The sequence below is a fragment of the Nilaparvata lugens genome, chromosome 2 (genome assembly GCF_014356525.2).
Source record: "Nilaparvata lugens isolate BPH chromosome 2, ASM1435652v1, whole genome shotgun sequence".
In the NCBI taxonomy this organism is placed as follows: domain Eukaryota; kingdom Metazoa; phylum Arthropoda; class Insecta; order Hemiptera; family Delphacidae; genus Nilaparvata; species Nilaparvata lugens.
In genome coordinates this window covers 15,514,843-15,528,914 of record NC_052505.1, presented here as the reverse complement: position 1 = coordinate 15,528,914, position 14,072 = coordinate 15,514,843, and the positions used below count along the sequence as shown (strand labels likewise).

At 30.8% G+C, this 14,072-nt stretch overlaps 1 protein-coding gene across 12 annotated transcripts in view; it reads right to left on the bottom strand.

Moving 5' to 3' along the window:
• The window catches only part of LOC111045441 (multiple PDZ domain protein), a 587,845-nt gene that overhangs the window by 79,655 nt on the left and 494,118 nt on the right, over positions 1 to 14,072 (bottom strand). For 9 of the 12 annotated variants that reach the window (XM_039420670.1, XM_039420673.1, XM_039420679.1 and 6 more), the window contains 3 exons: positions 11,293 to 11,362; positions 7,258 to 7,314; positions 1,297 to 1,344 (listed from right to left, as the gene is read on the bottom strand). In XM_039420670.1, the coding sequence (XP_039276604.1) occupies positions 1,297 to 1,344; positions 7,258 to 7,314; positions 11,293 to 11,362 (175 nt within the window). The remainder of the gene's footprint in view (positions 1 to 1,296; positions 1,345 to 7,257; positions 7,315 to 11,292; positions 11,363 to 14,072) is intronic. The other 3 variants (XM_039420674.1, XM_039420676.1, XM_039420678.1) reach the window with 1 other exon arrangement.

The window sequence follows — 14,072 nt, the reverse complement described above, 5'->3', positions numbered from 1 at the left end:
AAATAGTGAAATCGCTCAAAAATCATACAAACATAAAAACCAAGAGTGAGTTTATAGCAGATATTCTCCTGATACTACTCGGCTTAACTTGATTCATAAAATACTAATATCACTCAAAAATTATACAAACATAAAAAATACAAGAGTGCATTTTAGCAGAATCACCTGATAAAAACGTTGTAACAAACAACATAATGTTATCATAATACATTGAACAGCATGCTCCTTCAACACACAATATATTCATGCTAAATAGGACTGGCCACCAACGGTTGAACGTGCATGCACATGCGAGAGGCTTCTAACATAAAATAAACAATGAATAAACCACTGGAGAATCACAACTTACGACCAAAAACAATGAATAAACCACTGGAGTATCACAACTTACAATGATAGAAAAATTATTTAACCTCCAATAGAGCAGCGAGTAGAATTAGGCAGGCCAGGCAGGCAACACAAACATTAAATTCCATACTTTGGTCCAAAAATATTACAAACCCTACAAAAATTAGAATTTATCATTCCATTATACAGAGTATATTGCTCTATGGCTCTGAAACTTGAGAATTAACTAAATGATACACTCAAAGAATAAATACTGTGGAAATGGATTTCTTGCGCCGAAGTTGTGTTTCAAGGATGGATCGAGTGAGGAATTTGGAGATAAGGAGCAGAATAGGGAAGCTGGACACAACAGTAGAGCAGATTTGAAAGAAGCGCCTTGTATGGTTAGGCCATACACAGAGGATGAGAGATGAGAGGTGGCCCAAAAGGATACTGAATTGGGATCCACATGGAAAAAGAAGGAGAGGTAGACCGCCCGAAATTTGGAACAAACAGGTATAAATCTGGTCCAGTGAGACGGGAATAATCGCAATAAATGGCACATGGGATGCGAGAAACGGCTGGAGCTGTAAAATAAACTCGCTTATATATATTATATAGAGCAGCGAAGAAAAATAAACTAAATAAAAGTAAATTGGAAATACAAAAACCTAACCTGAAAAATTTAGCTTGAAGTGTTTTGCAGTAATGACAATACAATGTAAGTCAACTGTGTATCAAAAGGTTAGGTTAGGTTGTTTTTTTGTTAGGTTGGGTTAGGTAAGGGTAGGTTAGGTTGTGATAGATTGAATTAAGTAAGGATAGGTTAGTTTAAATTTTTATTAGGTTGGATTAGGTTAGTGTGTGCATGCCGTTCAACCGTTAGTAGCCAGACTAATGAACAGATCATGCAGAACAAAATGAACAGAATACAGTAGAAGGCACTGCACTGGTGTGTGTGTGTGTTACCTGTTGGGTGGGGGAACTTGCAGTGTGGGTCTCAACTGCACTGCCAGGCTGTGAGGCAATACAGAAACAACACTCAGTCTACTTTACGGCTGATATTCACTTCATCAACATTTTAGTTGATCAAGAATCAGCCCAGATAGGCAACTTCAGTACGCAAGTTTTCAGTTCGTCAAGTTACTGTTGCTCTCAGAAACTCCAGTGTATCATATATTTAATTCTAAAATTATCAAAAACTTCTGAATGATAGTATGGCATTAGAAAGTATTGGCAAATAGTATTGACATTAGAAAGCAGAAACCTAATCTTCAACCTTTAACAAACTTCTCCCTAACCCATTTCTACTAATCTCTAGTGAGGTCCACGTTATAATGTCAGTATTTGATTGACATTTGTGTTGCTATCCTTGTCTATCATCCTTGTATCGTCTTTGTATCATATTTGTATCATCTTCGTATCATCTTTGTATCATCTTCCTACAGTGAGGTCCACGTTATAATGGCAGTATTTGATTAGAAATGGTGTTGCTATCCTTGTCTATCATCCTTGTATCGTCTTTGTATCATATTTGTATCTTTGTCGTATCATCATTGTATCATCTTTTATAGTGAGGTCCATGTTATAATATCCCTCAAATAGCTAAAAGCTGGAGGGATTAAAATATATTATGCATTTTGTATTTAATGAGATAATGTTGGTATTCCATTAATATTGTTGTTGCTACCCTTGTCTATCATTCAACAAAGCAGAGAGCGCTATCCTTTTTTAGCTCTACAATCTTGCCAGATCGAGTTTTAACAATGTAGAAATATAATTAATTTAAAAAAATCACTGCAATGCCATAATATTGTGATGTCAGCTTGTGTGATATTTCACTTAATGTGTAGTTGAGAAGTTGATATTGTGGTATTTATTCATATTAAATGGAAAAGACTAAGAAATTGTCAAAAAACCAAAGATACTTAGAAAGACCAGTTTCGGTTGTCAATCTCTGATAATGGAGTGACAATGGTGTAATAACAGAAACCGCGGTCTTTCTAAGTATCAATAAATCTGTGGTTTTTTGATAATTTCTTAGTCTTTTTCATTTAATGTGTGATATTTCATTATTGTAAAAATAAAAACTCATGGGAACAACTAAATTTGGAATATAGACCCTATATTTCACCTTTTCATTTATTTTTTTATTGTGAATAATGCCCACATGAGCTGTTTGCTTGTGCGTCGGTACTGAAAAGTGCGTTGGTGAATTGATGTAATGATCAAACGTCCATGCCATCAGCGGGATTCGAACCCACAAACCAGGCGATGCTATCAGACCAAAGTTTGTAACGCTCCTTACCACTACACCAACCGGGACGGCAATTTAATCTCGATTATAAACATTTATTATTAAATCTTTAAATAATATATTTTATTGACAAATAGAATATATTTAATAATTTAAGGCTATGCAAAGGCTAAAAATATACTTTTTACTCGTGATATTTTTCAAAGTTTTTTGATTTGTATATCATCAAGCTATCAAAATGAAAAAGTTTTCTCAGGAAAACGTTTTTTTTTATCATTACTTTTTGAGATATGGGCGCCTAAAGTTTAAATTTATGGGACAGAAAATTTCAAATTCGGTAAGAGATAAATCCATGAGATTTAAAGGATAGATTCTTCATGGTATTGTTGATCTAGTAAATCAAACATTTTTTGAAAATATCAATTTTTAAGAAAGTTATTCAATTTACTAAAAATAACCAAAAATATTTTTTAGTTGAGTTATTTTTGGTAAATTGAATAACTTTTCCAAAAATTGATATTTCCAGAAAATCTTTGTTTTACTAGATTAAAAATACCATGAAGAATCCATCCTCTAAATGTCATGGATTTATATCGTACCGAATTTGAAATGTTCTGCCCCAAAAATTCAAACTTTAGTCGCTCATATCTCAAAAAGTGATGATCAGAAAAAAAATGTTTTCCTGAGAAAACTTTTTCATTTTGATAGCTTTATGATATAAGTTTACAAATCAAAAAACTTTGAAAAATTTCACGAGTAGAAAGTTTATTTTTAGCCTTTGCACAGCCTTAAACAAGAGTGAACAGTTGATATTACATCGTATATAGGCTACGGCTAACATCTTTAGAAAGCAGTGGCAAGTCAGAGAATCGGCAACGCTGTTCTTCTATCTTTCTCTACTGTCCTATAACGTGGACCTCACTGTAGTAAACAACGGTGTATCAGCTGACTGAGTATCAGCCTGCAACGAAAACTTGATGCCTTGATACTTGACGAAGTGAATGACTCAACTTCTCATTTGTTTCAAAACTGAATGGTCAGAATTGGTACTTGATGAGCTGAGAACTTGACGAACTGAGACCCTCCCTACATTACGCTATACACTATACCCACGTTGAGTTTACTCTCAAAAGTTCAGCCGACTCTCTGCTCTCTGGCTACGTGTATAGAGGAAGGTCAACACTCACAAAATGTATAACTACAGTATTTCTTGTCGGTATATGCTATACAGTGAAGAAGGAGGTGAAATGTACAATTCATATTACTGATAACCACAATACTGTAAATACCTCAACCTTTATTTGTAGGTGCAGTTATATACTCTATGTAAAAGTTCACAGACTATGAAGAAGAGGTTGTTCAAGATTTGAACCTAGTATTGTTCTAGTAAACAGAGTGTTTCAGAAGTAGTGTCGAACATTTTAAAGTATTGTTCCTGGATGATAGGAGACTACAAATGTCGTATTTTAAGTGTCCATAACTCAACAGTTATCCTTATAGCTGCCATTTTAGTTTTTTCACATGGGAATTTTCATCTCAAGAAAGAAATGTTGTATTGATCTGGAATCTAGCATGATTATTTATGCTATAAAGACCAAACTTAAAAAAAATAGATGTAAATTTTCAAAATGGCGGCAATTTTAAATTTTCGATTGCAAATTTCACGAAAACCGTTCACTTAACAAAAAACGTACAAGAGACAAAAAGTTAGCAAATTTTATCACGAATCCAAGAATACCTCATTCATTAAGATTGGTCAGAGAATAACAGAGAAATTAATTATTTTCGTACAGCATGCATGATCTTGAACAAAAAAGAACATCTGAAAAACATTGTAAAATCAAATGGAGCCAAAAAATGTACAAAAGAAAAAAGTTAGCAAATTTTATCAAGATTTCAAGTATATCTTATTTATCAAGATTGTTTGAAGAATAACGAAGAAATGAATTATTTTCGTACTGCATGCATGACCACTTTTCTCCATTTAAACATCAATATTAATTTTTCAATTCCAATTGTATTAAGATGAAGCTTTGAAACTCGGTATGACTCCATATGGTCATCCAGCTGATTTTACAATGTTTTTCAGATGATCTTGTCTGTTCATGGTCATGCATGCAGTACGAAAAGAATTAATTTCTCTGTTAATCTTCGAAAAATCTTAATAAATAAGATATCCTTGAAATCTTTATAAAATTTTCTTTTGTACATTTTTTGTAAAGTGAACGGTTTTCGTGAAATTTGCAATCAAAAATTTAAAATGGCCGCCATTTTAAAAATTTACATTGAATTATTTTTCAAGTTGAGTCTTTATAGCAAAAATATTCATGGTAGATTTCAGATCAATATATTTCGTTCTTGAGATAAAAATTCCTCAAGTGAAAAAAACAAAATGGCAGCTGTAAGGATAACCGTTGAGTTTTGGACACTTCAAATACGACATTTGTAGTCTCCTTTCATCCAGGAACAATACCCTAACATGTTCGACACTACTTCTGAAACACTCTGTATAAGTGAATTCACTACAATTTTATTATTGAATACAATACTTGTGTTGTTATTATTATACTCATGTACTCCATGGAACAAAAAACGATGTTCCAATATTGCTATACAGAATGAGAGAGTAGCTTATTGTATATTTCAATGGTTAAAGGGAATAATTATTACTTAGTCCGCTCGTGATTGAACCAGAATATTAAAGCTTGTCGATTTGATCTTTAGAAGAGGTCAATAAAGGTGTGAAGATTCAACAGATTACGACCTATATTGCTCTAGAAGATTTCAATTTAAAATATTTATATTATTAATTACAATTAATATTTACATTTATACATTTATCTCATATGAATCGATATTCTGTAAGGGTGGAGAAGTTAGAAGAATATCCAAGAAATAGTATACTACAAATGGTACAGAAATTTCCCAACTTTTGACAATATTATAGGAATTAATCCGATTTTGTAAAAGTAAATTGTTTATATTGTTATGTTTTTCGTAAGTTTCTCACTACTAATCTTGGGAAATATGATACAATAATAGTGGTAATAACGAATACCCGCAAATTACGGGTATGAAACCATTTTAATTTAACAGTAATCAATGGATGAAATGCTGGGTTCATTTAACGAATGAAATCTGAAAATTTTATTGAAAGAAGAAGTGAAGACGAAATATTTTAACCGATTAAAATTTGTTTTGAATTGAAGTAGCTTCAATTTGATTACTAGGATAGTATTACATATTGATATTGATTCATATCACAAGATCAGTTTTCTGTAAGATTATTATCCATATTAGATTAGCAAATAATCAACCAATTGTATTAATACTTTGTAAATAATTGTAGTATGTTTTTGTAATCATGTCTATATTTTGAATAAACTCTTCTGGTCGTGTTTTATCCTTGACCAGAGATATTATTATTTATTATTATTATCTGGCTTCTTTTCAAGTCTTCTCTTCAATCAAATTGAGAATTTTAATTTATTTTTGAATCAGCATAGATGGAGCAACAAACTGCAATGAGTGTTAAAAAATAATTACATCATTGGACACATATAATGTTAGCAATAATATTAGTGATCTAAGGTATTGATATTGATTCATATCACAAGATCAGTATTCTGTAAGATTATTTATTATCCATGTGACAGTTGGAAAACAGGTTTCAGAATTATTGGTGCCACTACGTATTTACATTGTAATCGGGATTTAACGTGTTTCTTTACACATCATTTTATGAGACTGCCATTTTTTGAATGGAGTTACTTTGAAAATAAGGCAATTGAAATGAATTTTCATTTGAATCTCTAGGAATATATTTTTCAATTTGATTTATGTTCAATTATTTTACTTTATTAAGATTAATTAAAATTATATTAGAAATATGATAACGTATACTGAGAAAGTATTAATTTTCACCACAAATATTTGCGTGGAATCCTTCAAAGTCGGGACAACTGACAAGACTAACAAAACTGATTTTTATTTCATCGTTTAACGTTTTTTTTTTGGATGAGAAATGAAATTTCCATTATACAACAGAGAGATACAAAGTGGAGGATGGTTTTGCAAACAGCATTGAATATATTGTTCAAATTGTAGCTATGAACCAATGATGAATGACATCATAACCACCACTTTCATGATGATTAAATTTAAAGCATACGTTATTAAACCAGACAATGGTAATTGAAAAGGTATATTGAATCAGCATCAATGTTCCAATATAAATAGTTAAATCAATAGAATGTTTATCAAGATAGCATAGAAAAATGCAAATCCGAAAAATGCATGGAACGTGAAACTCGTTTTCATGGTAACCAGATGCATTCACCAAAATATGCAAAATAACTGTATGCATGACACAATTCGAGAACAGAATATGTTTTACTGTGTAAGAGAATGAGTATAAATATTGAGAAAGTATTCTTACAACGCAAGAAAGGTGTTTCTGGTATATATTTGGATAAAAATTCACCTATGGGTTACTAGTGAAATATGGCTTTGGGATAAATGTCTGAGCAATTGAAACGAAAGAGCAGTCAGTATACATGACATAAGCAAGTTTCAAATTATTGCACTATATATGACAAAGACAAAGGGGAGTGAGTGTACTGTAAAACTATATTTAAAGCAAACCATTAGAGAGAGAAGAGTGATGGACGTACCTTTCTGATAGCGACTGTTCGCAGTCCCTTGAAGTTGGCGTACTTCTGCTCGGGTGTCTGAAATTAAAAAAAAACAATTATTAATCGAAATTTGGATTATTGGTTTTCTTTCAATTTCTTTCTCTTCAGAATAAGAATAGTAGACTTATGATTTCATAGTATTTGAGAGAAGAACTAACTACGCCAGAAGACCCCGAGAGAACGTTTATTTATTTATTCAACAGAAACAAAAACGCATAATCATAGAATGATTGGAAAAGGAAAAACAGGCCCTTACTATTCCATTCCCGAATATTGATTGAATATTTTTTCAATTAAATGAAAATCATTCAATCTGTAAAACTTCATTGCTGGTCAAAGTATTAAATAATATTAAAGAAATTGAGTTATCAAATCAAATGATTGGAAAATGAAAAACATGCTTATAGCCCTTAATATTCCATTCCCGAATTTCGATTGAAATTTTTTTTTCAATTAAATGAAAATCATTCAATCTGTAAAACTCTATTCCTGGTCAAAGTATTAGATACTATTTAAGAAATTGAGTTGTTAAATCAAACTTGAGTGAAACAAATAGAAAAAATTAAAATTGATTGAAAATAATAAAAAAATTGAAATGAAAATATATTATTTTAGCTGAGAATGATGCCCACATGAGTTCTAGATTTGTGCTTGGATAATGAGACTAATGATGGGAAATAGTGTAACCACAACAGCTTTAGGTGGGTTTCTAACCACCGGGAAGCGATTTTTAAACTAATAAATGGTATTAAGGAGAGTTCGGCTTTTAAAGATCACCATTACAACGGAAGTAGCAGAGGCATGGAACATGACTTATTTTATCGATAGTTAGATAGATTTAATTCCATTATTAGTATATTTCGCACCTAGAGCAGAAAATGATATTTTTCCGGCTCGAAATCGGTTTTCAAGTCCGAGGCCGTAGGCCGAGGACTAGAAAATATTGAGAGCCGGAAAAACATTTTTGTCCGTGGTGCGAACGCTACTTTTCGCCACACACAAAAATGAAGTATATATATATAAGTATATAAATATATACGTATATAAGTATATATATGAGAATAGTTGTTTACTAAGCACTTCTGAAAGCAGAAGTGGAAGGTGATAGCTCTAGCAAATCTGAGGTAATCTGAATATCAGGAAATTGTCCAAGTATTTTTATTTTTTATTCTGATTTGTCTAAATAACCTAAAAGATGATGTTCAATTAGGTGGGAGGTTGAGTTTATACTTTTTTATTCTTTCAAATGACAATAAGATGATATTATTATTTTAAATGTTTTAATTATTGAATAATGAATACAAATAATAAAAAGTTTTTTGATCAGCTGTTTTTTGATCACCTTTCTTAGTTCCATGTTAGCGGCTGGAAAGGGTACTCTTTCCGGCCTAGGCCGGAAAGAAACCTGTTCTGACGTCAGACGAGAGTCGTCTGCAAACAATGTCTTTCAGATCTACGTAGGGACTGGAAAACAGCTGCTTTCTGTGCAGTGTGGCGACAATATAATAGCTAGATTGGTTATTCTATGATTATAACTTGATGTAGAAACAATTTGGCTCATCTGCACCAAATACTGTTAAATTATAATCATGATTAAATGCCACAAGAACCAATCGTGAAAGGCTTTCCCGAAAAGAAGTATTTTCTGATTGAAGTTCGTGACATTCAATCACGATTAAAATTCAACAAAAATCACATCAAAGAATGTGAGTGTTTTTTCACTTAGAAGTTTTATTAAATACGTTAGTAATAAAATTTAACAGAATTTTGTGCAACCGTTGAGGTGATGATTATATTCTCTCATGATTTTCCTGTTATATAGATTTAGCTCAATAATTATTTCGATTCATGCCTGATTTTACCTTAAACTTTTTCTTTATCTCCATCTCTGCAGCTTCACCTTCCGTGAAGTATGAAGCTCGTAAAAAGCAGAATAAAATCCTAACTAATCTTCGAAAATGAAAGGTGCTGTCAAAAGGATATATTGGAAGCTCATATTGGACAGATATTGGGCCTACTTTGACGGAGGAGCCTTGAATCAGTTACATGCTATTGAAACGAGGCAATATTCCATGAATAGCCAAATGTCAAGAGCTTTAATAAAAAGGTGAGCTCCAAGTTTTAAATCACCAGTACTTGAAAAAAAATGAAAGTCCATTCAATGTAATACAGCTTATATCAAAATTACAGTTGCAATGGAAATTTACACACGGAATTAATTTCTTATATAGAATATTTCATTGGATGTATGCAGTTATATTATTCGACTGTAATTTTTTCTATCTTTTTAAAGTAATTGATCGCACAAGAGAAGGTTATCAAGATGACACAAATATTATTAAGATTTTTCAGATACTTGGAATAAGTTCAATGGTATGCTAATTTCAAGGAGAGCATTTATACTGATTCATTTGTTAGGGCAACCGATTTAAAGTTAACAATGTAAAATGTTACATAATATAATCAACTTAATTGGCAGATTTTAAAGATCAGCCACATTTTTATTTTTAAATTTTTACTAAAAAAAACAAATCGGGAGATAAAAGCCGAGGATACCATGGTTATTCTTTTGTATACATTGTTTTTGGCAATATAAAGTTGCATTTATTATTTCTATTTAAATTTCTTTTGTCTATTTTATTTCTTTTTAAAAATAAATATGTATTTTTTATATTTGTTTTTTGAGCATAAGTAGTTGGAAAATGTGGCTAATGACTCTTGGTTATAATATTAATATCGGGGCACCGAGCTTCGCTCGTTATTTTTATTTATTGATAAACAGAGCACAATTCTCTAAAATGATCTTGTTTATATTTCACAGCTGGCTATACGTCATCTTATGAATTTCGGGGATGCGATATTTTGATTTTTCACAAACTCACTTTTCTACTATCCACAGCTGTTTCAGCCAAGGATAAATTATCCTTTTAATGTCGTTCAGCGAGTTTTCTCAAGGATGAGACCTAGTGCAATTGAATCTTTCCATCATAAACCTACTATGTTCCAAATTTCGTGAAAATCGTTAGAGCCGTTTTCGAGATCCGTTAAACATAAATAACCAAATATAAAAATAACCAGATATATAAATACAGAAATTGCTAGCTTAATATAATAGGATTATGATTGCATATGGCGAAGTGTAAATCAGAAATATTTCTTTGTATTCTTTCATTGTTATATTATTGAGCCACAGCATTTGATAAATTTGGCTAATATCTTTGTAGTGTTTTTTCTATTGTTTTTATAATATTGTACTGTAGTACATGAGAAACAATAAATTCTATTCTATTTATTTTACTATTTCTCTCCAAATTTAGATAGTATTAGAAAGTACAAAATATCTTGTAGGTTTTCAAATTCACAAAATTCTTAGTCCAAGAATATTTTTGAATTTAAATGTTTCAGTGGTTTCAATATTTTTTTAATAATCTCGATAATATTCATTTTACTTAAGAGCTATAACTTTGGAGACTATGTAAGTTGTACAAATAGGAATAATAATCTATTCATTATAAGAGACTAACACGGACAATATTATAATATATTATAGTTACGAGATTTCCACTTGCATTTCCAAAGTTTTCTTGTAATCTCTGGTAATTTCCATGCGTATACGGATAAAAACTGATAAGTTTTCTTCCATACACTTCCTAGTTTGCAGCTATATTTGTCTCTGAACGTCTATTTCTCCATGCGTCTCTGAACGACCACAGTATACTCCCAAACTTGTCTTCAAACTAAACTTATTATAGTGAAATTGTATTGGAACATTCAATAGAGGTACAAATTATTATCTTTAGGACAATTTCAAATTATGAATATAATGATAATTTTTATATTATAATCTTATAACACTTTGTATCTGACTCCTATTCGCGGACAAAGTCCAGTAACATACTGTAATTTTTGTGAGTAGTATCTTGTTCACTTTCAACTTATCGTTCTATATTTTTGTGAATATTTTGTATGAATTTTGAGTGAATAAATTTTATTTGATTTGATGGAAGAACTCACCTCATCATCCAATGACACTGGAAACTGTGTTATTGGCTTCACAGCTAGATCTTCCAAGCCAGTCTGTCTCCTGCAATAAAAACATAGATTAGAAAACATGGTCTAGGACATATTTGCTCTGATCACCAATAACATGATAAATGGATAAATAGTTTTATTGTTCATACACGCATAAAATACAAATTGAATACAGATAAAAGTTCCAAAAAAATAATTCATGAGTAACAAAATCAAAAATACTTAGGCATGGCCGAAGCCGTCAGCCAGAGTTGATAGTAATATTGTAGTTATGGTGAAATAAAAATCAATGTTTTCAATTCCACATAATTTATCTGTGCCAAACTTGAGGCTGTGCAAAGACTAAAAATAAACTTTCTACTGGTGATATTTTTCAAAGTTTTTCGATACGTATACTATAAAGCTACCAAAATGAAAAAGTTTTCTCAGGAAAACATTTTTTTTTGATCATTAATTTTTGAGATATGAGCGTCTAAAGTTTAAATTTTTGAGACAGAATAGTTCAAGTTCGGTAAGAGATAGATCCATAAGATTTAGAGGATAGATTCTCCATGGTACTGTTGATCTAATAAAACAGATATTTTCTGAAAATATCAATTTTTGAGAAAGTTATTCAATTTACTAAAAATGACCAAAAATAACTTGAACTCAACTATCATAGTGCAAATGTTTTTGTTTTATTTAGGTAGAAACATATAAATCTTAATCACCAATTAAAATATGTCATAAAATGATTGATTGATAAAATGCACTGTACAAAGTGAGAGATGTAAAATAAATCAAATAATGATTTATTGATTAAGGGCGGACTTGGGACTCCAGGTTCTCTCTGCCACAACCCTTTACAAATAGTAAGTAGATCGATAGATATTTCCTTGAACCGTGGACACAATTTAGATGCATAAGATCACATAAAAAATTAGAGCACCTACAGACGAAATTAATACAAGTCAGTCAATCCATGATAGTCTGCCTACATGTGATAAGTATGAATGAATAAATAATTTATGCTTAATAGTATGATAGAAAAAAGTATGAGATAAGAGGATTTTTCCTCTAAGATGATATAAAAAGGCTGGGCAAAGGCTAAAAATAAACGTTCTATTCGTGACATTTTTCAAAGTTTTTCGATTTGTATATCATCAAGCTATCAAAATGAAAAACTTTTCTCAGGAAAACATTTTTTTTTCTGATCATTAATTTTTGAGATATGAAGTTTAAATTTTTGGGACAGAACATTTCAAATTCGGCAAGAGATTTAGAGGATAGATTCTTCATGATATTGTTAATCTAGTAAAACAAACATTTTCTAAAAATATCAATTTTTGAAATAGTTATTCAATTCACTAAAAATAACTTTTAGTTGAGTTTTTTTTTTCTGGCTAGAAGAATTTTTGGGACAGAACATTTAAAATTCGGTAAGATATAAATCCATGAGATCTAGAGGATGGATGAGATCTTCATGGTATTGTTGATCTAGTAAAACAAAAATTATCTAAAAATATCAATTTTTAAGATAGTTATTCAATTTACTAAAAATGACCAAAAATAACTTTTAGTTGAGTTATTTTTGGCTATTTTTGGTAAATTGAATAACTTTTCAAAAAATTGATATTTCCAGAAAATTTTTGTTTTACTAGATCAACAATACCATGAAGAATCCATCTTCCAAATCTCATGGATTTACATCTTACCGAATTTGAAATGTTCTGTCCCAAATATTCAAACTTCAAGCGCTCATATCTCAAAAAGTAATGTTCGGAAAAAAATGTTTTCCTGAGAAAACTTTTTCATTTTGATAGCTTGATGATATACAAATCGAAAACTTTGAAAAATATCACGAGTAGAAAGTTTATTTTTAGCCTTTGCACAGCCTTCCAGTTCCAGTTCATTACATTAGTATGTTTTTGTCCAATAAAATACAAGTTTACATGCTATTCAGTTTCTTTTATCCGGCGCATTTACAATCGTCTATGAATCAGATGTTGAATTGCCATGAAATGAAACGTAGGCAAGTCACTTGTCAATAAATAAACCTAGTCAATTAGTATTAACCTTCACCCGCTGCTATCAACTTATTACGAGTACTTACTTATGCAAAGTGTATTGATTGCACAAAACAATCTAATAAATCTTGATACATTGTAACAAATATCTTGTGAATCTTATAAATATGCAAATAACGTATGTTCTTTATTGAATACTAAAAAGTAACCCATGCTTCGCTAGGGTCCAATTGATTGCACAAAACAATCTAATGAATGAATCATGATACATTGTAAAGACATATCTTGTAAATATTACAAATATATGCTAATTAACGTATGTTCTTATTCATAAACTAAAGGGTAACCCGTGCTCCGCAAGGGTCTAATTGAAAACTTGACAAGCTGAAAACTTGTTCTACTGAAATCTTGATGAATTCAAAATGGGTCTATAACCATCCTCGGTAAATTAAGAATCAATCAATCAATCAATCAATCATTTATTTCTTTCCAAAACATACATGAAAAAGTCAAAAACTAAAAACTAACTTAAAGCTAAAGAGAAATTAGTGACTGTATAAAATTCATTTTTTTACAGTAAACTCGTCTATACTGTAGCATGCTAACTCCATTAAATATGCTCTCAGCAATTCCTTAAATTTTGATCTATCAGGTTCATGTCTTATGCAACCTGGGAGACAACCAATAAATTTTATTCCCATGTACGTTGGACTTTGTTTATATTTTTCCTTATTGTGTTTCTTTATTGTGAAATTA